We start from the raw sequence: 26,644 nt of genomic DNA on the forward strand, positions 1-26,644 counted from the left end.
ATATTTTTATCATATCGTTTATATAAAAGTTTATGATAGAAAGTTTTTACACACACACACACACACACACACACACACCTCATTGTCCGAAATATAATTTTTTTCAAACGTAACAGCAATCCTATATCCCTAATTATTATCATTCACGATAATTCATCTAATTTGATTGCCTCAAAGGCAAAGCCCGACAATTGAGTCAAATACATAAAGACCGATTAAGTCGAGCGAAGAATTTTCTTGGAGGCTCTCGAATACGTCCCTTTTATGCCAAACCCGAGTCTTTAATTTCGATTCTGAAGATTGTTTGAAAGAGTCGCTTACCACGTTTTCAACAAGACAAACGTCGTCTTCTCTCTCTTCGTATCGTCTCGTAGATGAATTCCTCGTATTATTTTGTATTCTCCTTTCTTTACCGTCCCGATAGCGCTGAACTCCTTATCAAGGCCACCGTCGAAACTGATTCGATGGCGACCACGACGACGACGACGACGACGACGACAACGACGACGACGGGCGACCACCGCTACGATGCGCCTGTCTCGTGAATGCGCAATGCAGACCAAACCCAGAAACAGCCGCGCCGCGACGCTCGTGAGAGAAAGAAAGAGAGAGATTGGAGAACCGCCCTCACTATTTCACTCAACAACAGAAAAACAGCATCTAGTCGCATCTCAGTCCAACTTTCGAACAAACAAAGATATTTCAATGATCCATTTATATACATCCGCGCGTAAGAATAATATGGTACAAAACTCACTATATTAAATTAACACACACACACACACACACACATGAAAATATGTATACAAAATCCTAAAAGTAAAAAAATATCACAAAATTATAATATAATAAAATATAAAATAAACGAAAACTTCATACTCTGGAAAAAATAATATTTATGTACTAAAATATTCGTTTGGAAATATTCTTTTGCGATGTTGATTGCAACATACACAAGCATTCTCAAAAGTTTGATTTATATACATATATACACACACACATTTATTATATATTTATATTATATTTTTATATTATATATATTGTATATATATATATATATATATATATATATATATATATATATATTGTGTGTGTGTGTGTATATAATAAACTATATTATAAAATACGTATTAGTGTATGTCTATATATACGTACAGTAACATGTTTATACATTAATATATAATCTGCTATAATAAACTATAAAAATTCGCGCGTGCGAATATTTAAACGCTATCCTTGCTCCCATTGTTCTTTTCCAACATTCCTAATTAGTCAGCTCTTAGCAAACTTGCACGCATCCTTTACAGCAGACATAAATTCCTTCGAGCCATTTGCGATTCCATCTGTTTTTCTAAACCACTCCCTTTTTCTCTCTTGTTTAAAACTTGTTCCTCAGGTTCTTTGGTTGTCTCTCTATTTCTGCGAATTTTCTCCGCTCACATCCGTTGGAAGTGCTATTTTTTCATTCATATGATTTATATTTTCCTGTTTACTTCTTTCTTTATCTATTTGCTTTCAGCAGGGCAATTCCAATGAATTAACATTCCTCTTCATCATTTTATCAGGATTGTAACTAGGAAGAATTCCGTAGAAAGAATTAGGAAAGAATTGACTCCTTTGAAGAATCATGCTTTAAACTGGTTTGCTGATCAATTGCCTATCTAGAAAAAATAATTTAGTTTATATAGAGCGATCTTTTGATTTACGTTGAACAAAGTTGAGGACCCGTCTAAAAAATAACATTAGTCTTTTTATTTGTGCATTTTTAAAGAAAAATCTATTGATTCTCTTTTTCTATACTATTAGCAAATTTATTTTTATAAGATTATAAAAATTATTTATGATAATAATTATACGTAAAATTTTTGGTTTTTACCAAGTCTTTAATGAATATTGCCAAAATATTTTATTAAAATATTTATTATCGCTACCACTGTTATATTTTTCGTTATTATTTTGTGGTCTCTATTTAAAAATTAAATCGACTGCACAGCGCTGTATAGGATAAATACAAACGAACGATGTAACATTCATTTTACAATATACAGCGCTGAATTATGAAAATTAAAATTGTATCTACATGCAACGAAACGCATTATCGATGATAAATTGCATATTTAACAACGATATTAAATCTGTGCACCCGTTTTTTTCAAATACCTCAATATTTATCAAAATATTTTCTGATTATGTATATATATACAGGGTGTTCCCGGGTTAAATGGCCAAACTTAAAATATAAATTTGGGACCTCAAAACAAGCAAAAATTTCCTCTGGAAGTTTACTCGCAAACGCTTCGTTCAAGAGATATCGACTTGTTAAGTTACAGAACCATAGGAATGAATAATACCGAAATATTTCTGTTTTGTATTTGTTTTGAAGATTGAAGGTCATTCATAGGCTTCTGTTTTTACGGAGGATAGTACAAGCGTGCAAAGAAATTACAGATGTACAATGTCAGTCATCCACTCGTTCTGTGATCGATAGGTGCAATACTTGTCTCCAAGCTGGAAGCTATCATTTTGAACAAAATATTTAATAATTATAAATTTTGGTTACTGTAAAGCAATAAAAAAAGCAATAAAAAAGATAAACCTAGATTATTTCGATATTATTCATTCTTATGGTTCTATAACTTAACAAGTCGATATCTCTTGAACGAAGCGTTTGCGAGTAAACTTCCATAGGAAATTTTTGCTTGTTTTGAGGTCCCAAATTTATATTTTAAGTTTGGCCATTTAACCCGGGAACACCCTGTATATATACAGGATGTCCCATTTTAAAAGTTCTACTAGATTATCTCTTTAAGAAAGCATTTAAGAAAAAAATGTTTCAAACAAAAGTTGTTTGATTCGAAGGGAGACATAAGATAATGTCATTGATTTGACCTTGAAGAGTCATTTGAAGGTCACATGAAGGTCACCTTGAATTTTTTGAATGGAACACCCTATATATTTTTGCATATTTTTGTAGCTTATCTGGAGAGCTTTCCAAAACACTATAATTAAGTATTTTTTCATTAAGTACTTTTCGAGTTATGAGGCTTGAAATAATTTCTTAATTTTACATAAACCATAAAATATCTAGTAAAATATTCATTTTTCGATTATCTGATCTTAATACTTTTATGCACAGAACAATGTGAGGAATCAATTGGTGTAAAGAAAACACATAATAGTTTCTAAAAAAAATATGTAATTTGCAATTAACAATTACATATTTTTTCTCAAAAACAACTATGTTTTTTATTTACACTAATTGATTCCTCACATTGTTCTGTGCACAAAAGTATTAAGGTAAGATAATCGAAAAATGAATATTTTACAAGATATTTTACGGTTTATGTAAAATTAAGAAATTATTTCAAGCATCATAACTCAAAAAGTACTTAACGGAAAGGTACTTAATTATAGTGTTTTGGAAAGCTCTCGAAATAAGCTACAAGAATGTACAAAAATATATAGGGTATTCCATTTAAAAAAATTGAAGTGACCTTCACGTGACCTTCAAATGACTCTTCAAGGTCAAACCAATGATACCATCTTATGGCCCCCTCGAAACCATACAACTTTTGTCTAAAACATTTTTCTCTATCTTGCTTATTTTTCGAGTTATTTGGCTGCCTAAGTTAAAATGGGTCACCCTATATATATATATGTATATATATATATTGCAAATGTAAAATGATTATTTAATATTAATTTAAGTATATCTAACAGATAATCTAACAAATTATCAAAAGATAAAATTTGTCAAATATTACGTTGACAGGTAATGTTGATTTTGTATGCAAACAGTTAAATTTTTTAACAAGCTTAATTTTTAATAGACACAAAAATTTAAAAATATAAAGAAAAATTTATATACATATATTAAATATAAATCTCTAACTCTAAAATACTCTAAAATATAAGTAACATATATTAAATATAAGTAACTCGGAAATTTTGATTTTAATGAAACTTTATATTTATATAAAACAGATGGGAGCAGATAAATGAATAAATTTAGGAAGTTTTAATTGATGCTAAAAAAATGATTCTAAGAAGTACAATCATCCATTATAAATAGAATTAGCTTTTCTCCATATATCTCGAAAATTATTTGAGATTGCACAAAATGTTTTATACAAAAGTTTTATCATAGAAATATCTTTATTTAACGGAAATAAAATTTAAAAAAGATAATAAAAACTTTGACAGCTTTTTTCAACAAATATTATTTTTTAAATTATCTTGATGTAATTAAATAGATTTTATTATAAAACTTTTGTATAAAACATTTTTTTATATCTCATATAGTGGCTGCGTTCAGCAGAAAAAACTGCTTTGCAATTGTTGTAAAATTCGTGAGCCTGATTGGTGCAGGCTTTTAATTTTGGCTGATTCTAAGAGCATATTCACCAATCAGATTCACGAATTTTACAACAGTTGCAAAGCAGCTTCTCCTGCTGAACGCAGCCAGTGCTTAAATATATCGAAAAAAACCGAATATTATTCTATGTACAATGTTTTTATTCTTTAGAATCATTTTTTAGCATCAATTGAAAATTTTGAGGGATATTTAATTATTCATAATATTAATATTCAAATAATACTTCAAGATTCGTTAAAATATTTTATATTTCACAAATAAAAATAATTATTTAATAATAACTACCTAAATATATCTAGCGGTAAAAAAATAATATTAAAAAAAAGTTTGTCAAACCTTCATACTTTATATTGCCGGACCATTTATGATTTTGTGCAAAGAGTTAAATAACTATCTAAATATCGAATTATAATTAAATCAATATATAATATTAATAATACATGATCATGTAATAAAATATATATACACGGAATGAAATTAACATAAAGATCAACAGACCGATTCTCTTCTGTGACGTGCGAGATGCATTAACCTAAATCTACAGTGAAATTTTTACAACAGAACAACATTGACTTATGGCTGAGAAAGATGTAAACGGGACACCCAAAGCCAAAAATGACGCTGAAATCGAATCAGAGACGCGGTACAGATTACGTTTTTCGTATCATTTTCGCGCATGAAATTTCTGATGAAACTTATTGCAAAATCCCATGAAAATAGTTGTCGATTTAACCTAACCCTTTATTTCCTTTTTTTCACACAAGAGATTCTCTTCGAGATACTCTTAAATAATAACGTAATTATCGTTTTTACAAAACGATAACTGAATGTACAATAAAAGAGGAGAAAAGAGAGATATTCTATACAAATACGAACCTTTTTTCTTTGTTTTAATTCATATCTCGATTTCTACTTTAAAGTGAGGAGTAAAAACCGACTTGCATATATATTATTTTATGTTTAATATAATCATTATTTTTATAATAAAGAGAAAATCAATAATCGGGAAGAAAATTAAATTTAGATGAAAAAGAATTTTTTAAAGTTATAAGATAACATAACGTAACTTAATTGTTAGCGGAGTAATCTTGTGCACATTACAATGAAAAATAATTTATACATAAAAATTTATACATAATAAAATTTATACATAATAATTTATATAAATATTCCAGAATTTATATAGTTTCAAATTTACAGAAGAGAGTAACTCTTTGAGAAATAAAACTTTTCTGTAGACTCGAAGCTGCTTTACTGCAATTAACCTATACGAAACGAACCAGTCTCTTCCTTAAGTTATACTGGCGAGTCATTTTCGCTGTCTGTTGGGCCCTGTTTTGGTTACCTTTCATCATAATATATGATTATTCGGTGAATATCTTTTTACTTTTTATACTTTATAAATCAAGATTTACTTAAAAATCTACATCTTGAACATTTATAAAAAAATGTCTTTGAATGTAATTTTGATTAAACATTGCATTTTTTTTCTTGGAACAGTTTTACAGTTAGACATTATGTATTATTATTTTATTATTATATTACATATCAATATATCAATATATATATATATATATATATATATATATATATATAATATAATAATAAAATTGTTATTATATTGTATGTATATAATATTGTAGTGTATTATATGTTATATACAGATTTTTTGTCTCATAAAGATTGTAATAATGCTCGTGAATAGGTAAAGTGCAGTAAATTGAACAAAAAAGTCCTTTACATTCTGCAATTTTTGCAATAATTATTGAAATATTATTTAAAAAGGATTGACGAACGAATACGCATTTCGTGCGGCTAAACCATGGAATGTATGTTCTAGGTCTGCTAGCGGCGAATGTCAGCAACGAAAAGTTTCGTACGTACTCCAATTCTCGTTTTTTCGCTTACTGGACAACACTCGCCGCTGGCACGTCTAAAGGCCTTTGCACAATGCTAAGCAACAAGCAATAGGAATAGAAAATAATATCTATTCTCTACTCCTATTGGGGGATATTTTCTATTCCGCGTTATTGATGAATAGTTTTTATTCCCTATTGCCTATTACCTATTACCTAGCATTGTGCCTTTAAGCGTACATCTTATGATCTAGCCATGCGAAACGCGCGCTTACTAGCCAATCTTTTTTCATTAATATTTCAATATTTATTGCGAAAATTGCAAAATAATACAGGACTTTTCTGTTCAGTTTACTACGCTCTACTACTCACGAACATTCGTTCAATCTTTATCAAACATCTTGTGTGTGTGTGTGTGTGTGTGTGTGTGTATACAGGGTGGCCCACATAAAGTGTTACAAATTTATATCTCGGAAACGAAGCAATTTAGAGAAAAATGTTTCAGACAAAAGTTGTATGGTTTCAAGGGGGACATAAGACGGTGTCATTAGTTTGACCTTGAAGAGTCACCTGAAGGTCACGTGAAGGTCATCTTGAATTTTTTGAATGGAACACCCTATATATTTTTGCATATTTTTATAGCTTATCTGGAGAGCTTTCCAAAACACTATAATTAAGTATTCTTTCATTAAGTACTTTTCGAGTTATGAGGCTTGAAATAATTTCTTAATTTTACATAAACCATAAAATATCTAGTAAAATATTCATTTTTCGATTATCTGACCTTAATACTTTTATGCACAGAACAATGTGAGGAATCAATTGGTGTAAAGAAAACACATAATAGTTTCTAAAAAAAATATGTAATTTGCAATTAACAATTACATTTTTTTTTCGAAACAATTATGTGTTTTCTTTACACCAATTGATTCCTCTCATTATTTTGTACATAAAAATATTAAGGTAAGATAATCGAAAAATGAATATTTTACAAGATATTTTACGGTTTATGTAAAATTAAGAAATGATTTCAAGCCTCATAACTCGGAAAGTACTTAATGAAAACTAACTTGATTATAGTGTTTTGGAAAGCTCTCGAGATGAGCTATAAGAATATGCAAAAGCATATAGGGTGTCCCATTTAAAAAGTTGGAGGTGACCTTTACGTGACCTTCAGGTGACTCTTCAAGGTCAAACTAATGACACCGTCTTATGTCCCCCTTAAAACCATACAACTTTTGTCTGAAACATTTTTCTCTAAATTGCTTCGTTTTCGAGATATAAATTTGTAACACTTTACATGGGCCACCCTGTATATATACATATATGTATATACAGAGAGTTCCCGGTATCTCAGAACAAAGTAAATCCATAAGTAGATCTCGTTAAAGTGAATTAAAAAATCCTATACCATTTTGCAAGAAACCACGTAAAATTTCGAGATATTAATTAAAAAAGATCGGCCAATGTGCGTGGCTAGAAGCGCGCGCCATCATGTTTCGTAGAGTTCGTCCACCGCTCCCTTCCCACTCGCCGCTTCGCCGTACGCCGCCATTATGTTACAGTGAGATCGCCTTTGCCGCCGCCGCGCTTCTAGTCACATGCATTGATCAATCTTTTTTAATTAATATCTCGATATTTTACGTGGTTTTTGCAAAATAATTAAAGACTTTTTAGTTCAGTTTAACGAGATCTGCTTACTGGTTTTACTTTGTTCCGAGATACCTGGAACTCCCTGTATATACAATTTTTTATTTTAATATTATTATTATTATTATTATATATATGATACATTATTCTAATTGAATCTTTTGCAGTATAAGTATAAAACAATTATATTTAATGATTCATTTTGACATTAAAATAATAATTTTATTTTGTATTGACCTGAAATATATTCGATTAAAGGTATTATTATTCTAGAATACGTGATATACAAATAACAAAAAATATTATATTTTTCTTTTATATCATTTATATCTTTCATTTCATATTATCTGGCAAACGCAGGAAGTCAAATGCGCTTACATCGTATTACTAGTAGCCGGCTACTGGGTGACGGAGTGTCTGCCGATAGGAATCACATCGTTAGTCCCGGTGGTGCTGTTTCCCTTGTTCGGCATTCTCAGCACCCAAGAAACATGCACCTGTTATATGAACGACACTATTATGGTTTTCATTGGCGGCCTTATACTCGCCATTGCCACCGAACACTGTAATCTGCATCTGCGAATCGCTCTAATTGTGATGAAGACGCTCGGTTGCAGCCACGCGAAATTGCTTGGCGGTCTTTGCACCGTAACCACTTTCGTATCTATGTGGATCGCGAACGCGGCAGCTACCGCCATGATGGTGCCTATCGTCTTTGCTGTTCTGTGCGAATTGGAGAGGGTCGGTCGAATTGGAAAAACATTATAATAAATTGCCGCGTTTCATGCTATTGCCATCAAATGGAAAAGACATTTCAAAGTTCAAATTTTTTAGTTCTTATATATCTTCGATTTTTACATCTTTCCCTTTATAATTCTACAAATTACATTTTTTTCTCGTTTCTCATTTATATAAGTATACTTTGTATTCCATTTAAAATATCAATTACAGTTATATCGCGGCTAATTAAATTATTTAATTAGATTTAATAATCTATAATATAATTAATTATATTTAATTAAATTAATTGAATTATACATTTTTATTTTATTTTTGAAATGATATTGCATATACACAGCAAGGGCTCGGAAAAGTGTTTGATATAAAGGAGGATCCACAAGATCCGGAATCTGAACCGTGAGTATTAAATATTACAAATTTTATACATTTTTATATAAGAAATAATTTATAACTAACATCATATATGTATAATATGTTTTGCATAAAGTACTACAAGACGTTTTCTCCGAAACTTAACATCGTACAAAAAAATATTTTAAACAAAATTTACAAGATTTTGAGAGAGAAAAAATTAATAATCTTGAACTGTAATTAAAAACTTTATTAAAGATCATATGAAAATCAACCTAATATTTTAAAATGTAACAATTTCAATTTTTTTATATAAATCAATTCCTTGTAATATTTCTTGTAATAGTTGTAAAAGGTTATAAAAGGTTATAAAAATAGAATTGTCAAAAATTAAACAGTTTAGGAGATATTTTAGTTTAAAATTATGTGTTAAATTAAAGTATATACAGGATATCTCATAAAGATTGTATCGACGCTCATGTGATTAGAGCGCAATAAACTAAACAGAAAATTTCTTTACCATTTTGCAATTTTCTAATATATTTACTATACAGGGTGTCTGAAAACTTTTCGCAGTCCCGAAGTGTGAAGGTAGATTGGCTCAAGTTAAGAAGGAAGGTCTTCTACTGTTTTGCGATATTTGCAATAATTAACGAAAAATTAATTAAAGAAGATTGGCGAATGCGTGTAGCTAGAAGTGCGCGGCGGCGAAGGTGGTCTCATTGTAACATAATGGCGGCGCGCGGCGAAGTGGTGATTGGAAAGGGGATGAGCCTTCGCCGCGCGCCTACACACTCATCGCTCCTCCCCTCCCCAATCACCGCTTCACCGCGCGCCGCCATTATGTTACAATGAGACCGCCTTCGTCGCCGCGCGCTTCTAATCACGCGCATTGGCCGATCTTCTTTAATTAATTTTTCGTTAATATTGCGAATATCGCAAAACAGTAAAGGACTTTCCTTCTTTATTTGAACCAATCTACCTTCACACTTCGGGACTGCGAAAAGTTTTCAGACACCCTGTATTTAATATATTTTCTAATAATTATTGAAATACTAATTAAAATGGATTTGTAAATGAGCTTGTGCGTTTTGCGTGATTAGACCATAAAATGTATGTTCTAGGCGTGCAAGAGTAACGCACGACGACAAAAAGATGAAAGTTGAGATACGCACGGCAAAACTTTTAATTGGCATGTTACGCTGCTGATACATCTAGAGCATATATTCCATGGTCTAACCGCGCAAAATGCGCGTTTATTAGCCAGTTCTTTTTGATTAATATTTTAATAATGATTGCAAAAATTACAAAGTGATAAAGGACTTTTCTGTTCAATTTACGGCGTTCTATCCGCTCACGAGTCCTGATACAATCTTTATGAGACATTCTGTACAAAATATGTTGTAAACTATTGAATTTTTGTATATCCTATATTGTTATAACTTTTTACATCAAATACTGAAAAGTATCAATTTATACAGGGTGGCTGAAAACTTTCCGCACATTCGAAGTGTGAAGGTAGATTAGTTCAAATTAAGAAGGAAGATCTTCTACTGTTTTGCGATATTTGCAATAATTAACGAAAAATTAATTAAAAAAGATCGGCCAATGCGCATGGCTAGAAGTGCGTGGCGGTGAAGGCGGTCTTGTCCGATCTTCTTTAATTAATTTTTCGTTAATTATTGCAAATATCGTAAAACAGTAAAGGACCTTCCTTCTTAATTTGAGCCAATCTATCTTCACACTTCAGATGTGCGAAAAGTTTTCAGCCACCTTGTATAAGAAAATTAGAGTAATTTAAATTAGATTGACTTTTACATGATCTTGAAAAATGACCTTAATTAAAATTCAAAATAATCAATTATTTTCCTCTTCAAATTCTTATAAATTTTGTCTGAAACATTTTTGTTGTACATCAAGTTTTAAAGAGATATCTTGTAACATTTTATGTAAATATCCATATATTTAACTCTTTATAGTACATATATGTGTGTATATATTTATATATTTATAATAATTTAATTTATGATATTAAATTAAATTCTTAGTAACTTTTTGATACTTTGATAGAAGGATTTATTTTCTCAGAGATATAAAGCCGACGAAAGTGACGAAAGCTTATTTGTTCGCGGCAGCATACGCTTCGTCTTTTGGAGGTACCGGGGCACTCGTCGGTACTCCGACAAATCTTGCTTTTAAGGGTATCTACGAATACAACTTTCCTGATGCTGACCCCATTACCTTTGGTACCTGGATGGCTGCCTCGATCCCACAGATGGCCGCGAACTCATTTCTACTGTGGCTGTATTTACGAATTGCTTTTCTGGGGTATCTGAGGCCGCGCAGCAAGGACGCCGAAATGGCGAGAATCGGCGCGGAAGGCGAAGCGATCGCAAATCAAGTATGACAAAAAAAGTCTTTTTTTAATCTTTTTATTCGATTAATAGAATAAGTAGCGAAATAATTATAAGTATTAACAATTAATCAAGAACTTCTCTCTTTAAATTTATGTATTTGAATAACAAGATTGAATAATATGGATTACATGAATAAAATAAGGGATAAAGTTCCGAAAAACGGTCACCTCCGATTTCGATGAAACTTTGTGAAAACCTTCCTTTCAGCTTAAAATAGAAGCCTGTAAAAGGAATTTTGGCGACTCCTAAAAGAAAGTCGTTTTTAACACAAAATGATAAAAAATATAATAAAGTAAATATATAAAACAGAAGAGACATATGTCAAATATACCTTATAAGTTTTATTAATTTTACAAATGTATGTGTACACACACACACACACACACATACACACACGCACACGCGCGCGCGGGGGATGCAAGGGGCGGCCTTCGGTTCCCCTCCCGCAACCATCCCGCCGGTAGGGGCCGTATTGCGAAGAGTTCAATCATAATGGATATAGGGAGCTTTCCAGCAAGCGACACAAGTCGACACAAACATCATTCTGTCTTTTTTTAACTCCAATGAATAACGAAGATAGAATGATGTTTGTGTCGACTTGTGTCGCTTGCTGGAAAGCTCCCATATGCTGTAAGTTGTAAAGCGAAGTCCACCTTCCCTATCAGCAGGGTGGTTGCGCATGGAAAGTTGCAAACCCATGTGGAACCATACAATAATAGACCTCGTTTTGCGCTGACTCAGCGATGGTGTGGGGTGAACCTCGCTTCGCATGGAAAGTTGCAAACCATGTGGAATCGTACGCTTTGCATAGAAAGTTAAAATAACCTTGATCTTCTTAGAAGTCAAATCAACATTGCTTAGGAATTCGTATAGTCGCATGTTGCATATAATTTGTGAATCTTCTGTTAAAAAACGACTTTCTTATAGGAGTCACCAAAATTCCTTTTACAGGCTTCTATTTTAAGTTGAAAGGAAGCTTTTCACAAAGTTTCATCAAAATCGGAGGTGACCGGTTTTCGGAACTACACCCAAAATAAGTTATAGACATTAAAAGGAAATTTACAATTAACAGTAAAGTTTAGTCAAGTTTAAGATTAAAAATTTAATATTTTTACATAATTAAAGAGATAAAACATGTAATTAATTTTAGATAGGTTCATTCTTGTTTAAAAGTTTATTTATATTATTTATAAATTGATAAAAAATATATTAAATAATCATCGTTGTAGGTAATAAATCAAAATCTTAAGAATTTAGGACCCATGACGTTTCACGAGATCTCTGTCGCAACACTCTTCATGGGATGTATATTTTTGTGGGTCTTTAGAGCTCCTGGATTTGTTCGTGGATGGTCAGAAGTTCTAACGGATGTGTAAATTGCAATTTTCTTATTGTTATGAAACAAAGATTGTCCATAAAAAAGATGAATTTTTTTATCTATGATTCATCATTGCAAAAAACAAAATATTTAAAATAAAACAATAAAACATTTTTAAATTATATATACAGAGTGTAGGAAAAATTTCAGAGCTCCTTAATATTACGAAAAAACGCATTTTCGAAAAAAAAATGTTCTTTACAAAAATTGTAAAGTTTTAAGTAACGAATTACATAATAATACTAATATAAATCTTATATCTTGAATAGTGTTGTCAAGGTCACAAAGATCACAACGAACACGGGAATCCACATTTTTTATTAGATTTCATTATTCTTAGCTCATCTCGAAAGCTTTTCAAAATACTATAAAATATTTTTCTCTTAAGTACTTTTTGAGTTATAAGTTTGAAAAATTACAATATCGTCAGCATTAACATTACCTAAAATGTACCATGGAGGTTACACAGTTACACGATTTACACTTCTGTTGTGTCTGTCTGTATGTGTGTGTGTATAAATATTTATGTGTAAATAATGACCCAGTTAATAAAGGCAAGACCCACATATGATGTGTCTTGCTTTCATTGGTCGTATCATGCATCTGAAAGTTTTGTAAAATTTGTGAAATAATTTTTATTTATAACTTTTTAATAAACAACGAGCAACGCAAGTAAAATTTTTTAGGAGCTACTTAGGATAACCTTGATAACATATATCAAGATTAAGACGATTCGATCCTATTTTAAATATACAGGGTGTTCAAAAAGTCCCGGACCGGTTGAATATTTCATAAACTATGCACTTTAGAAAGAAATGTTTCAGACAAAAGTTGTATGGCTTGAAGGGGGCCATAAGATGGCGTCATTGGTTTGACCTTGCAAAGTCGTTTAAAGGTCATGTGAAGGTCACCTTCAATTTCTTAAATGGAATCCCCTATTTTTTGTTACTTATTCTTGTAGCTTATCTCGAGAGCTTTCCAAAACATTATAATAAAGTATGTCTTCATTGAGTACTTTTCGAGTTATGAGGCTTGAAATAATTTCTTAATTTTACATAAACCATAAAATATCTAGTAAAATATTCATTTTTCGATTATCTTACCTTAATACTTTTATGTACAAAATAATGAGAGGAATTAATTGGTGTAAAGAAAATACATAGTTATTTTTAAGAAAAAATATGTAATTGTTAATTGCAAATTACATATTTTTTCTTAAAAATAACTATGTATTTTCTTTACACCAATTAATTCCTCTCATTATTTTGTACATAAAAGTATTAAGGTAAGATAATCGAAAAATGAATATTTTACTAGATATTTTATGGTTTATGTAAAATTAAAAAATTATTTCAAGCCTCATAACTCGAAAAGTACTCAATGAAGAAATACTTTATTATAGTGTTTTGGAAAGCTCTCGAGATAAGCTACAAGAATAAGTAACAAGAAATAGGGGATTCCATTTAAGAAATTGAAGGTGACCTTCACGTGACCTTCAAACGACTTTTCAAGGTCAAACCAATGACGCCATCTTATGGCCCCCTTCAAGCCATACAACTTTTGTCTGAAACATTTCTTTCTAAAGTGCATAGTTTATGAAATATTCAACCGGTCCGGGACTTTTTGAACACCCTGTATATACAGGATGAAATATCTGGAAAACTAAGCATTTCAGAAAAAAATGTTTTAGATAAAAGTTGTAGGATTCCAAAAGACCTATTTACTGGTGCTATGAGTTTAACCTTGGGTGGCGTCGCCAATGTTAGAGCAAGATCACCTAGAATTTTTTAAATGGGACACCCTATATGCTTTTGCATATTCTTGTAGGTCATCTCGAAAGCTTTCCAAAACACTATAATTAAGTTATTTTTCATTAAGTACTTTCCGAGTTATGAGGCTTGAAATCATTTCTTAATTTTACATAAACCGTAAAATATTCATTTCAAATTGTAAAATATTCATTTTTCGATTATCTTACCTTAATACTTTTATGTACAAAATAATGAGAGGAATCAATTGGTGTAAAGAAAACACATAGTTATTTTTAAGAAAAAATATGTAATTGTTAATTGCAAAATACATATTTTTTTCTTCGAAACAACTATGTGTTTTCTTTACACCAATTGATTCCTCTTATTATTTTGTACATAAAAATATCAAGGTACGATAATCGAAAAATGAATGTTTTACAAGATATTTTACGGTTTATGTAAAATTAAGAAATGATTTCAAGCCTCATAACTCGGAAAGTACTTAATGAAAAATAACTTAATTATAGTGTTTTGGAAAGCTCCCGAGATGAGCTATAAGAATATTCAAAAGCATATAGGGTGTCCCATTTAAAAAGTTGAAGGTGACCTTCACGTGACCTTCAGGTGACTCTTCAAGGTCAAACTAATGACACCATCTTATGTCCCCCTCGAAACCATACAACTTTTGTCTGAAACATTTTTGTCTTAAACTTATGGATTTTGAGATATTGTGCGTAGATTAAAATGGCCTAGCCTGTATATCTTTCTAAATTATATTAAATATCTTCCATAATAGAAAGTAATTACATTAATTTTCATAAAATAGATTTGTAATAATATAAATATCTTAAATATCATTCTGAATCATTCTGAATATATTCAGTATGATTCTGAGGATGTTTTGTGCTATCTAGATAATCATATTATAATTACACAAGAATTTATCAATAGGCATTTGGCAGACTCGATGCCCGCGATCTTCGTGTGCCTGCTAATGTTCTTCATCCCGAAGGACCCTACCTTCGTGCGTTTTTGGAGCAAGGACCGTAAGGGTTTCTATAAGCCATGATTATCGAAAGCCAGTATGGACTTACGACTTGAGTAGCAAGCTACTTATTAAGATCCTTTCTTGTAAAAGGTAAGCGAAAAGTGGCTTGTTACTCGACTCGTCTTTCCGCTTAGCTTCGGGCGTGTTTCACGTCAGTGATCACGAAATCTCGTATGACTGCGTAGCTTTCAGACAGCCGACAAGATCGTCCGAAGGTCTAATTACATGGCAAGTCATCCATAGAAAAATGCCATGGAGATTAGTGTTCCTGTTAGGCAGCGGCTTTGCTGTTTCAAAAGGTAGCAGCGTCTCCGGACTTGCCATGAAGGTAGGACTGGCTCTGGTACCTCTGAAGGAATTACCTCCCGCGCTGATGCTGGCTGTAGTTCTTTTTTTTGTCGGCACCATGACAGAGTTTACTTCGAATGTTGGTACAGCCAATATACTTCTGCCCGTCGTCGCTCACATGGTGAGAGTCCACACAAATACTAAGATAGATCAAAAAGTAAATTCCTTGTTTTATTACGATTTTTATTTACAATAGTATATTAGTATTTAAGTAAAAGTTAATGATTACTTCTCAATATAGTTTTGAAGAACATTGATGTATTTATCCCACTTTCACATGAATTTGAAGATTTTTTGAAAAATTTTTTAAAAATTCAACTTAATATTTAATTCATTCTTGTCGTCCTCTTCCAAGATTCTTCAGCCAATAATTATTCCAAATAAGTGGAAATCGAAAGAAGATAAATTCAAGTTGTAGAGAGGGTATTCCATAATATTCTAATCTAATGGTTATAAAAGTTTCTGAATTTGATGTGTAGAGTAAGGTCTAGCATTATCATGAGGAAAATTTATAAGGAAGAGGCCTGGACTTTTCTCGAGAGAGTCGAAGTTTTATCGAGAGAAAATTTTCAAACTCATATCAAAGTTGAATAAGTACATCAATCTTCTCAAAGATTATATTGAAAAATAGTCATTAGCTTATATTTTAACGCAATAAGTCCAATTTGTGCATAAGGAATATATAATAGATAAGGAATATATAATAGATAGGAATATATAATAGATAGGAATATATAATAGAGAAAGAAATAAATAAAAATCGTAATATAAAACAAAAGAATGCTTTACGTTTTGATTTTTATAATATTTGTTAACGCGAATAATTTTTTGTACAAATAATATTTTATATTTACATTCGAAGTGCGTGGCAATAAGGATACATCCATTATATCTGATGATGCCGGTGACTCTGATGTGTTCGCATGCGTTCAGAATGCCGGTCGCCACACCACCGAATGCAATCATAACCGTCGCAGGCCACCTGCAAACTCGAATGCTAATAGCGGCCGGATGCTTCCCCGCAATGTACAGTCTGATAGTGCAAATTATCCTGTTCCCCACTTGGGGAGCATTCATCTACGGCATCGGGGAATTTCCGGATTGGGCAGAACAGCATAATATCGGCCGAAAGCCATAAACTTTTGCCGTTCGTTTAGCTAATAATCCTCGCTTATTATACAGGGTGGACCATTTTAACGTTTAATGGAGAATAACTCGAAAACCAAGCCCGGGAGAGAAAAATGTTTCAGACAAAAGTTGTTTGGTTTCGAGGGGGCCATAAGATGGTATCATTGGTTTGACCTTGAAGAATTATTTGAAGGTCACATGAAGGTCACCTTCAATTTCTTAAACGGAACCTACTATTTGTCATTGCATATTCTTGTAGCTTATCTCGAGAGCTTTCCAAAACACTATAATTAAGTACCTTTTCGTTAAGTACTTTTTGAGTTATGAGGCTTGAAATAATTTCTTAATTTTACATAAACCGTAAAATACCTTGTAAAATATTCATTTTTCGATTATCTTACCTTCATACTTTTACGTACAAAATAATGAGAGGAATCAACTGGTGTAAAGAAAACACATAGTTGTTTTGAAGAAAAAATATGTAATTTGCAATTAACAATTCCATATTTTTTCTTCAAAACAACTATGTGTTTTCTTTACACCAGTTGATTCCTCTCATTATTTTGTACGTAAAAGTATTAAGGTAAGATAATCGAAAAATGAATATTTTACAAGATATTTTACGGTTTATGTAAAATTAAGAAATTATTTCAAGCCTCATAACTCAAAAAGTACTTAACGAAAAGGTACTTAATTATAGTGTTTTGGAAAGCTCTCGAGATAAGCTATAAGAATATGCAATGACAAATAGTAGGTTCCATTTAAGAAATTGAAGGTGACCTTCATGTGACCTTCAAATAACTCTTCAAGGTCAAACCAATGATACCATCTTATGGCCCCCACGAAACCAAACAACTTTTGTCTGAAACATTTTTCTCTCCCGGGCTTGGTTTTCGAGTTATTCTCCATTAAAGGTTAAAATGGTCCACCCTGTATATAACAATAATTATATATAACAATAATTAAGTATAAAGAATATACTTATCTACCATTTTATATTTACCAGAATAGGATTAATTATTCACAAATAAAATGAAAGTCACACCGTCAATCAACTAAATTACTAATTAATTAATCCAATTAATAAAGCTAATTAATTATCGATAATTAATTAGCTCCATAAGGAGTTAATACCACAAATATATTACTTTTATAATATATAAAAAGAATTTATATTTTAATAATATTATTGAGAAAGTATTATGATAATTATGTACTATGATATTATAAGAAAGTATTATGATAATTATGTTAATGATATCATTAAATAATTGCAAAAAAAAATTATTTTTCACAATTTTTGAAATAATTTTGTCATTCGATTCTTTTCTTCAGAGAAAAAATGATTAAATTTAGACATAGACGTATAATATATAAATCACGCATTTCTATTCTCTTCTTTGTTTCGGTAGCATGAAATTTTAGAAAGAGAGAGCTTATGTTACATGGTAGTTTCTTTCTTGTTTACGATGCGTGGTGGCGAAAAAAAGTCGATCAAGACATATGTCAAACGCAGTGGCCATATTAAACTTTTGTCTCACTTTTGTTATTAATAGACAGAGAAACTAACGCCATGAAAGCATGTTGCCTCCTTCTAAAATTTGTACAACTTTCTAGCCAAATGAGAAATCTATATTATACGTCTATATTATACGTCTATGAATTTAGATATGTAAAATTTCAGATATACTAAAAATTTTTACAATTTTTAATCTCAAATTGAATTGGCTTTTAAAAAACAGAAATGCTGAGAAGAAAAAAGTTAAAAATCTTAAATTTATTTATTAAATGCAGAAGTAAATAGCCTTCTTTGTTTTGAATAGAGATATTAAACATTTCACAGTAACATAAATATTTCGAGTGTAAGATCTCTCTAGTGTAAGATATCCAATATCTTTAAATTTCTTTAACAGAAGATCTTTATCACACATACGCACGCACGCACATCAGTGAAGAAGTAGTAAATGGAGGAAAAACTTTCCACTCCCTCTCTACTCACTGCTTCGCCGAGCGCCTAGTATAAAGTTATAGTTGGACGACTCTCGTCGCCGCGCGCATCTACTTACGTAGATTGGCCGATCTTCTTTAATTAATTTCTCAATAATTATTGCGAAAATCGCAAAACAGTAGAGGACTTCCCTTTTTAATTTGAGCCAATCTACCTTCACACTTCGGGTTTACGAAAAGTTATCAGACACCCTGTATATATACATATATATAATAGATTATAGATTGTTATTATTTTGTTAGATTTTCGAGTCCTACGCTGAAGTTTATACGACAAATAATGTTGTATGATATATGAAACGCTAATTATTAATTGAATAAATCATTATTATTAACATATACACATGTGTTGATGATTTGAAATTTGCTGTGATATTAATTATCGATTAGAAACAAATTAACGAAGACTCGAATGAAATTTCAAAATCGATACATCTTCGAATTGTAATCAATATTCAGATTAATATTGATTATTTGACAAGATATTAGATTTGTAGAAAACGCATCTAATTCTTAAATAATATGGCCGAAAAGAGGGATAATGAAGACGAAGAGCCAATGGAAAGGTTAATGTGCGATAAATTTAATTGAATTCCTCAGAATAGTTTCATTAAGTAACATTTATATCACCAGAAGATTGTAAAATGATTAAACTTGTGCGAGCAGTTTTATGTGTGTGTGTGTGTTGAGGAGCTTCAAGAGATTCAAACTTAGTGAAAATTAAATTTATTACTATAAATCTATGTAATAAAGAAATACAAAATAAATTTTCTGATTAGGATCGAAAGAAGAGAAGAACTTTTCGACTATCTGAGAAAATTACTAAGCTACTTGAGAGATACGGGACGTTTTCTTAAGATCTATTGGAAGATAGTTTTCGCACTCTTCTGGGCGCTCTTTCTTTTACCTTTCCTTTTAATTTATGACTGTTCGGTACTCTATTTCTTATTAATTTTTTTAATTTTTTTCAAAATTAATAAAAAATAACTGAATTTTATAAATTTGGTTTCTTTTTTTGAATTTAAATTTCAGATATAGGCATAAAATTAAATCATAATGGCTACGTGATTTTCGCAGGAAGTCAGGTGTGCATATGTGGTGTTGCTGATGGGCGGCTACTGGGTGACTGATTGCTTCCCTATGGCAATAACATCGCTAATTCCGCTAGTGATGTTTCCGGCATTAGGTATACTCAGTACAGCGGATACGTGCGCTTGTTACATGAACGATACTATAATGGTATTCATCGGCGGTTTGATCCTCGCCATCGCCATCGAACATAGTAATCTGCATCTCAGAATTGCCCTCGGGGTTATGAAGATGGTTGGCTGCAGCCACGCGAAACTGCTCGGCGGTCTCTGCGTTGTTACAACTTTTATATCCATGTGGGTGTCAAATACTGCGGCCACCGCTATGATGGTGCCTATCATATTCGCCGTCCTACGCGAATTAGAACAGGTGTTAATATTTAATATGATACATATTCATATATAACTAATGATAAAAATGATTAATGATAATAATAATATAATAACATAATAAATGATAAAAATTAATAATAAGAATAATTAATAATAAAACTTAATGATAACAAAATATATTTTTTATTTTATCATTAATTATGTGTTTATGCATTATATAATACATAATAATATATAATATTTTTCATTCTCCCTCTCTCAATTAATCTTGATATTATATATTTATATTTTATTTTGACATATAACATATAATATTATTAGAATTTAGAAAATTTCTATTATATTATAGAAACAATAATATTTCCATTCAAATATTATATATAAATATTGTGCGTAATATACAGGGTGACCCATTTTAACTTAGGCAGCCAAATAACTCGAAAAATAAGCAAGATAGAGAAAAATGTTTTAGGCAAAAGTTGTATGGTTTCGAGGGGGCCATAAGATGGTATCATTGGTTTGACCTTGAAGAGTCATTTGAAGGTCACGTGAAGGTCACTTCAATTTTTTTAAATGGAACATCCTATATATTTTTGTACATTCTTGTAGCTCATCTCGAGAGCTTTCCAAAACACTATAATTAAGTACATTTTCGTTAAGTACTTTTTGAGTTATGAGGCTTGAAATAATTTCTTAATTTTACATAAACCGTAAAATATCTTGTAAAATATTCATTTTTCGATTACCTTACCTTAATAGTTTTATGTACAAAATAATGAGAGGAATCAATTGGTGTAAAGAAAACACATAGTTGTTTCGAAGAAAAAATATGTAATTTGCAATTAACAATTCCATATTTTTTCTTAAAAACAACTATGTGTTTTCTTTACACCAATTGATTCCTCTCATTATTTTGTACATAAAAGTATTAAGGTAAGATAATCGAAAAATGAATATTTTACAAGATATTTTACGGTTTATGTAAAATTAAGAAATTATTTCAAGCATCATAACTCAAAAAGTACTTAACGGAAAGGTACTTAATTATAGTGTTTTGGAAAGCTCTCGAAATAAGCTACAAGAATGTACAAAAATATATAGGGTATTCCATTTAAAAAAATTGAAGTGACCTTCACGTGACCTTCAAATGACTCTTCAAGGTCAAACCAATGATACCATCTTATGGCCCCCTCGAAACCATACAACTTTTGTCTAAAACATTTTTCTCTATCTTGCTTATTTTTCGAGTTATTTGGCTGCCTAAGTTAAAATGGGTCACCCTGTATATAAAACTTTTATTCTGTATTTTTATCACGTTTAATTGTGTTTCTTTTTATAGGCTGGAGTGGGTAGAGTGTTCAGATCGAAAATAATAGATCCTGAAAAACCGGACATTCCGCCGTAAGTGAAGTGTGTGTGATAAACTTAATCGATATAAATAATAATATAAATTACGAAATAATAAATTATTAAAACTAAATACAAATTATTAAAATTGGACATAAACAAAATTAGACATAGACAAAAAATTGAAATTGGCTCAAATTAAGAAGGAAGGTCATCTACTGTTTTGCGATATTCGCAATAATTAACGAAAAATTAATTAAGGAAGATATTCGCAATAATTAATGAAAAATTAATTAAAGAAGATATTCGCAATAATTAACGAAAAATTAATTAAAGAAGATCAGCCAATCCGTATAAGTATAAGCGCGCAGCGAGAGGCCGTCCCACTGTAACTTGATACTAGGCGCGCGATGAAGCGGTGGGCGGAGCTTATTCACTAAACGTAACGCTGAAACACCGCGCGCCGCCATCATATTTTGGAGAGCGACGTTAATTATTGCGAATATCGCAAAACAGTAGAGGATCTTCCTTCTTAATTTGAGCCGATCTACCTTCACACTTCGGGATTGCAAAAGGTTATCAGACACCTTGTATATATTATTTGTAACATTCTATTTTGTTGCTTCTATATTATAATCTTTATTGGGAGGTAACAAATTTTTAAATTATGTTCTCTTAGCTATATTTTTATCCGATATTATATAATGATCCTCTTTCATAGCGAGATAAGACCAACGAAAATAACAAAGGCGTACTTGTTAGCTGCGGCTTATTGCTCGACGTTCGGTGGAACAGGAACATTGGTGGGGACTGGCACAAATCTGACTTTCAAAGGAATCTACGAGATCACATTTCCCGAAGCCGAGGGAATCAGTTTCACTGATTGGATGATCGCGTCCTTTCCCCAGATGGTCGTCAATTCCTTCCTCACTTGGATATACGTGCGAATCGCTTTTCTGGGATATCTGAGGCCTCACAGTAAAGACGCTGAAATGGCTACGATTGGACATGAGGGAGAAGTCGTTACTAATCAAGTAAAATCACATATAATAAAGTTTATTCACGTCGTATGCTCAAACTTATGTTTATATTTTGTTTGAATTAATACATATACAAACATAGTAATTTCACGCACGACATATCCAGTAATCAATTTATTTAATTATTTATTATTAGCCTTAATTTAAAATTATTTTAATCAATTAAGCTGGTAGTTTAAAATTGCATAAATATTGTACTATATCAATGTTGTTGATTTTTGTATTGTAGTACATAATGTATTAAGCAAGTTTGCAAGAGAAACGATTAAATTTGATCAAAATATTGTAATGGCACATCCCACAAGCGCTAGTTTCTTAATAATATGATCTATGATTCCAGAGAATTCAGCTGTGCAAATAATGCCCAAAATGTGCTGTCGCTTAACTTAATATAATAATAATACTAATGTGCGATTGAAAACAAAAAAAGGAAAAGTGCTCTAATCTGTTCGTGTCACTAAGCGTTAGAGCATATAAACTCATCTGCTCTAACCGTCATATACCTGTGATCTAAGTGCTCTCTGGCACACAATGGAACATGCGGCGCAAACAAATCTATATTTCAAAATTACGTCGATTTTGCATTAAAAAATTTTTTCAGATTATTTCTCCAATTGTAATCTTTTCCCGGGAAAAAAGTTATGTAATTTATATATAATTATATATAAACAATCTTTTTCTCACTTTTTCAAATTTTACTTTTTCTAAAAAACAAAAGAATTACTCTTTTTATAAATTTTCTTGTGCACGAACAGAGATTATACAAAAAAATATGTAGACATATTTTATTTATAAAAATATATTTTTATTTGATTGTACAGAATGTCCGATAATTGCCGAATCTCTTGTGTATAGATAAAACGGGTTAATCCGAATAGAGAATTCCTCTACTGTTTTGCAATCTTTGCAATAATTAATAACAAATTAATTAAAAAATGTCGGCCAATTTGCGCGAGTAGAAGCGCGCAAAGAGACGTCTCACTATAATATGATGTTAGGCGCACGACGAAATGATAAAGAAGACGCTTTTCAAAGGACGATAATGGCATATGATACTTCTTACATGAAGAGTTATTTGTAGCACAATGATGTCAGATTCTGAACCCGGTAGCGTGCGGTAGCATGACGCATCAAGCACGTACTGTGCGCTAGAGCAACGTCGACCAATAGAAGAGGACAAACATATTACCTTTTGCTTGCTTTTCTCTCGAGTTGTAACATAGCTATGCGAGTTCTAAAATCTCCAATTGACAAGTTCAATGATTATTATTAACATATTGGCGTCGGGGCGCTTAGAGTCGAATCTAACACGCATACCAGAGGAATTCGCGACACATTTTCACTCAATTGCGTTACGTTCAAAAAATTGCTATAACTTCTTAATCAATTAATATTTTACAAAGAAATTTTGAGGAAAGTGATAGAGTACTTTTTTATAATAATTTTATAATAATAATTCACACTTTTTAATGTGCGATTATTAGTGATTCTCAATTTTTTTATTTATAAAGTTAAAAATTTGACACTAGTTACAGTATCGTATTATCAAAGTTAGAATTTTTTTGTATGATATGCTTAAAAACAATTGCCAAGATGTAGGGAAATTTCACAGTATTTATTTATACGCAAAAAATATTTATACATATAAAGTCACAGACATCTGTACTATATACTAGACCGCTAACTTGCGTCAAATACATGTCCACGAAATTTATGTACTAAATTCTCACGCATGCGTAACGTTGGTGGACAGCAGTCACGTTTGTGATTGGTTGATGTTATGTACAATGTACATAAGTATGTAATTTGTGTATAAACTTACAGTTGAATATAAGTTATTTTTAAATAATATAGAATGTTCTTCGTTTTTAATTAAAATTTATCACAGCCTTTAAAGATAAAATATATCAAAATATATTTAAAAGGTATATGATATAATTAAAATCAAGATTAAAAATATATATAGAAGATTAAAAATATATAAAGATTAAAAATATACGTATATAACATTTATATATATATTTATATTTATTTTATTACAAAATTAAAAGTTTATAATGTAAAAAGTACAAGTTTTAAGGTGAAAACTTAAATATTAGCTGGCTACAAGTGTCCACCATATTAGTTTTCCATCAATATTGCGCGATCGCCATATTACATGGTTTTCGGGGACACATTTTATGTACAAAATCAATGGGAGTTAGCGATCTAGTTATAGTATAGATATCTGTGTATAAAGTACACAGTTCCAATGTCGATAATCACGAAGTAAAACAAGAAGTTGTAAACGTATTCAATTATTTTAACTCGTGAAACATCTGTTATGATCAGTGATGCCAGATTCGGGTCGCGCAACATGCTAAAGTGTAATGGAAGGGGTAATACGTGCGCATAACGTAGCGAGAAACGCGAGCGTGAATTTCGGTACTTCTCGGCTAATAGAAGAGAACAGATATATTTTTCTGTCTCCTTCCTACCGAACCGGCAACGAAGTCGACAAACGACGCTATTCGCTTCTCGATATCTCGATACGTACGTAGCGCAATTAAATGCTTTCTCTCTCTTTCTCTCTTCTTTTTTGGCTTTAAAATATTAAAAATATGTATATAACAGTAATATATATTTAATTTAATCTTTTTTCCACACATGTTTATATTTACAATACAATAACGACATGCAAACGTACATTGATTACATGTACATTTGTGTCTATTTCATTAAAAGTTATAAAATAATAAATAATAATAAATAAATAATACAAATGGCGATTTTCCTCACCATGGGGTATTAGCCAACGGCGCGTTAAGTTTTTTAAAGCAGACTCTGAGGCCTTATTATATCATATTATACAGGGTGTCAGGAAAATTTTGGTCCATACGAAGTAAGGAGGTAGATTGGCTCAAATTAAGAAGGAAGGACTTGTACTGTTTTGTGATATTCGCAATAATTAACGAAAAATTAAATAAAGAATATCGGCCAATCTGCGTGAGTAGAAGCGCGCGGCGACGAGAGTCGTCCCACTGTAATCTTATACTAGGCGCGCGGCGAAGCGATGGGCGGATCGTTCTCCGAGACATGATGGTGGCGTGCGACATATCGCAATACCGCGCCGAAAAATGACCCGTCCTTTTAGTGGCGAGAAAATGATGCGCTATCATTTCCACACCACCTTGCGGTAGATTGCATGGTGCGCTTTTTTTATAGTGGTTTCCCCCATAGGCCTATTCCACTCTCAATTTAAATATTTGTGAAAATTATTCAAAATGCCGTTACTGTACGCTGAATGTATCATAAATGTAAAAAATTGATGATGACAGTACCTTCACAAAAATTGATCCGTGGTTGAAAATCCCTCGATAAAATGTGTTACACACGTTGGTAATGATACGAACGTAATCCATTACACGTAAAGCGTGATGTACCGCGTATCGCGAAAAACCAAATTCATGTGCCACATGATGCACGCTAGTTCCAGGATTTTCATAAAATGCTTCAAGAATCCTTTCTTCATCTCGTACACGAAGACGCACTGCTGGACCGGTTATCCCGATATTATGCATGATACCCAATTTCACATAATTATTGCACAACTCGTAAAACTGTACGTTCACTTGGCTTTCGTGTACGCGCGGAAAATCATTCCACGTAAATTTCGGCCGCGCGATAAGTATTTTCTCCCGCTAGCCCCTATGCCACAATCATATCCGTATATTCCTGCAGAGTACACTTCATTTTCACTATTAATTTACTACGCGAACACAAGATTTTTACTAAAACCGTCTGAGC

At 31.5% G+C, this 26,644-nt stretch overlaps 3 protein-coding genes across 8 annotated transcripts in view; 2 read left to right on the top strand and 1 right to left on the bottom strand.

The window, feature by feature from the left end:
* The window catches only part of LOC145971584 (uncharacterized protein CG3556), a 65,802-nt gene extending 65,271 nt beyond the window's left edge, over nt 1–531 (bottom strand). For all 3 annotated transcript variants that reach the window (XM_083099433.1, XM_083099430.1, XM_083099427.1), the window contains exon 1: nt 322–531. The gene's annotated coding sequence lies outside the window, so the exon portion shown is untranslated. The remainder of the gene's footprint in view (nt 1–321) is intronic.
* Nucleotides 532–4,836: 4,305 nt separating this feature from the next.
* Nucleotides 4,837–17,142, top strand: LOC145971586 (protein I'm not dead yet-like). Of its 2 annotated transcripts, none has more exons than XM_083099435.1 (9): nt 4,837–5,018; nt 5,614–5,746; nt 8,242–8,622; nt 8,960–9,018; nt 11,062–11,374; nt 12,641–12,762; nt 15,471–15,565; nt 15,753–16,036; nt 16,778–17,142. In XM_083099435.1, exons 1-9 carry the CDS (start codon nt 4,951–4,953, stop codon nt 17,051–17,053), a joined length of 1,731 nt encoding a protein of 576 aa, XP_082955561.1. In that variant the 5' UTR covers nt 4,837–4,950; the 3' UTR covers nt 17,054–17,142. The 2 variants fall into 2 exon arrangements, with proteins under 2 accessions (XP_082955561.1, XP_082955560.1); XM_083099434.1 differs by having other exon boundaries at nt 4,840–5,018; nt 12,620–12,762.
* Nucleotides 17,143–19,405: 2,263 nt separating this feature from the next.
* Nucleotides 19,406–26,644, top strand: part of LOC145971829 (protein I'm not dead yet-like) — a 40,014-nt gene continuing 32,775 nt past the window's right edge. For 2 of the 3 annotated variants that reach the window (XM_083099889.1, XM_083099890.1), the window contains exons 1-5: nt 19,406–19,616; nt 19,830–19,983; nt 20,128–20,508; nt 21,811–21,872; nt 22,540–22,852. In XM_083099889.1, the coding sequence (XP_082956015.1) occupies nt 19,573–19,616; nt 19,830–19,983; nt 20,128–20,508; nt 21,811–21,872; nt 22,540–22,852 (954 nt within the window). In that variant the 5' untranslated portion in view covers nt 19,406–19,572. The remainder of the gene's footprint in view (nt 19,617–19,829; nt 19,984–20,127; nt 20,509–21,810; nt 21,873–22,539; nt 22,853–26,644) is intronic. The other variant, XM_083099892.1, reaches the window with a different exon arrangement.

The sequence above is a fragment of the Camponotus vicinus genome, unplaced genomic scaffold (assembly GCF_025532165.1).
Source record: "Camponotus vicinus isolate PSW18456_S1 unplaced genomic scaffold, iyCamVici1.0 SCAF_5, whole genome shotgun sequence".
Classification (NCBI taxonomy): Eukaryota; Metazoa; Arthropoda; class Insecta; order Hymenoptera; family Formicidae; genus Camponotus; species Camponotus vicinus.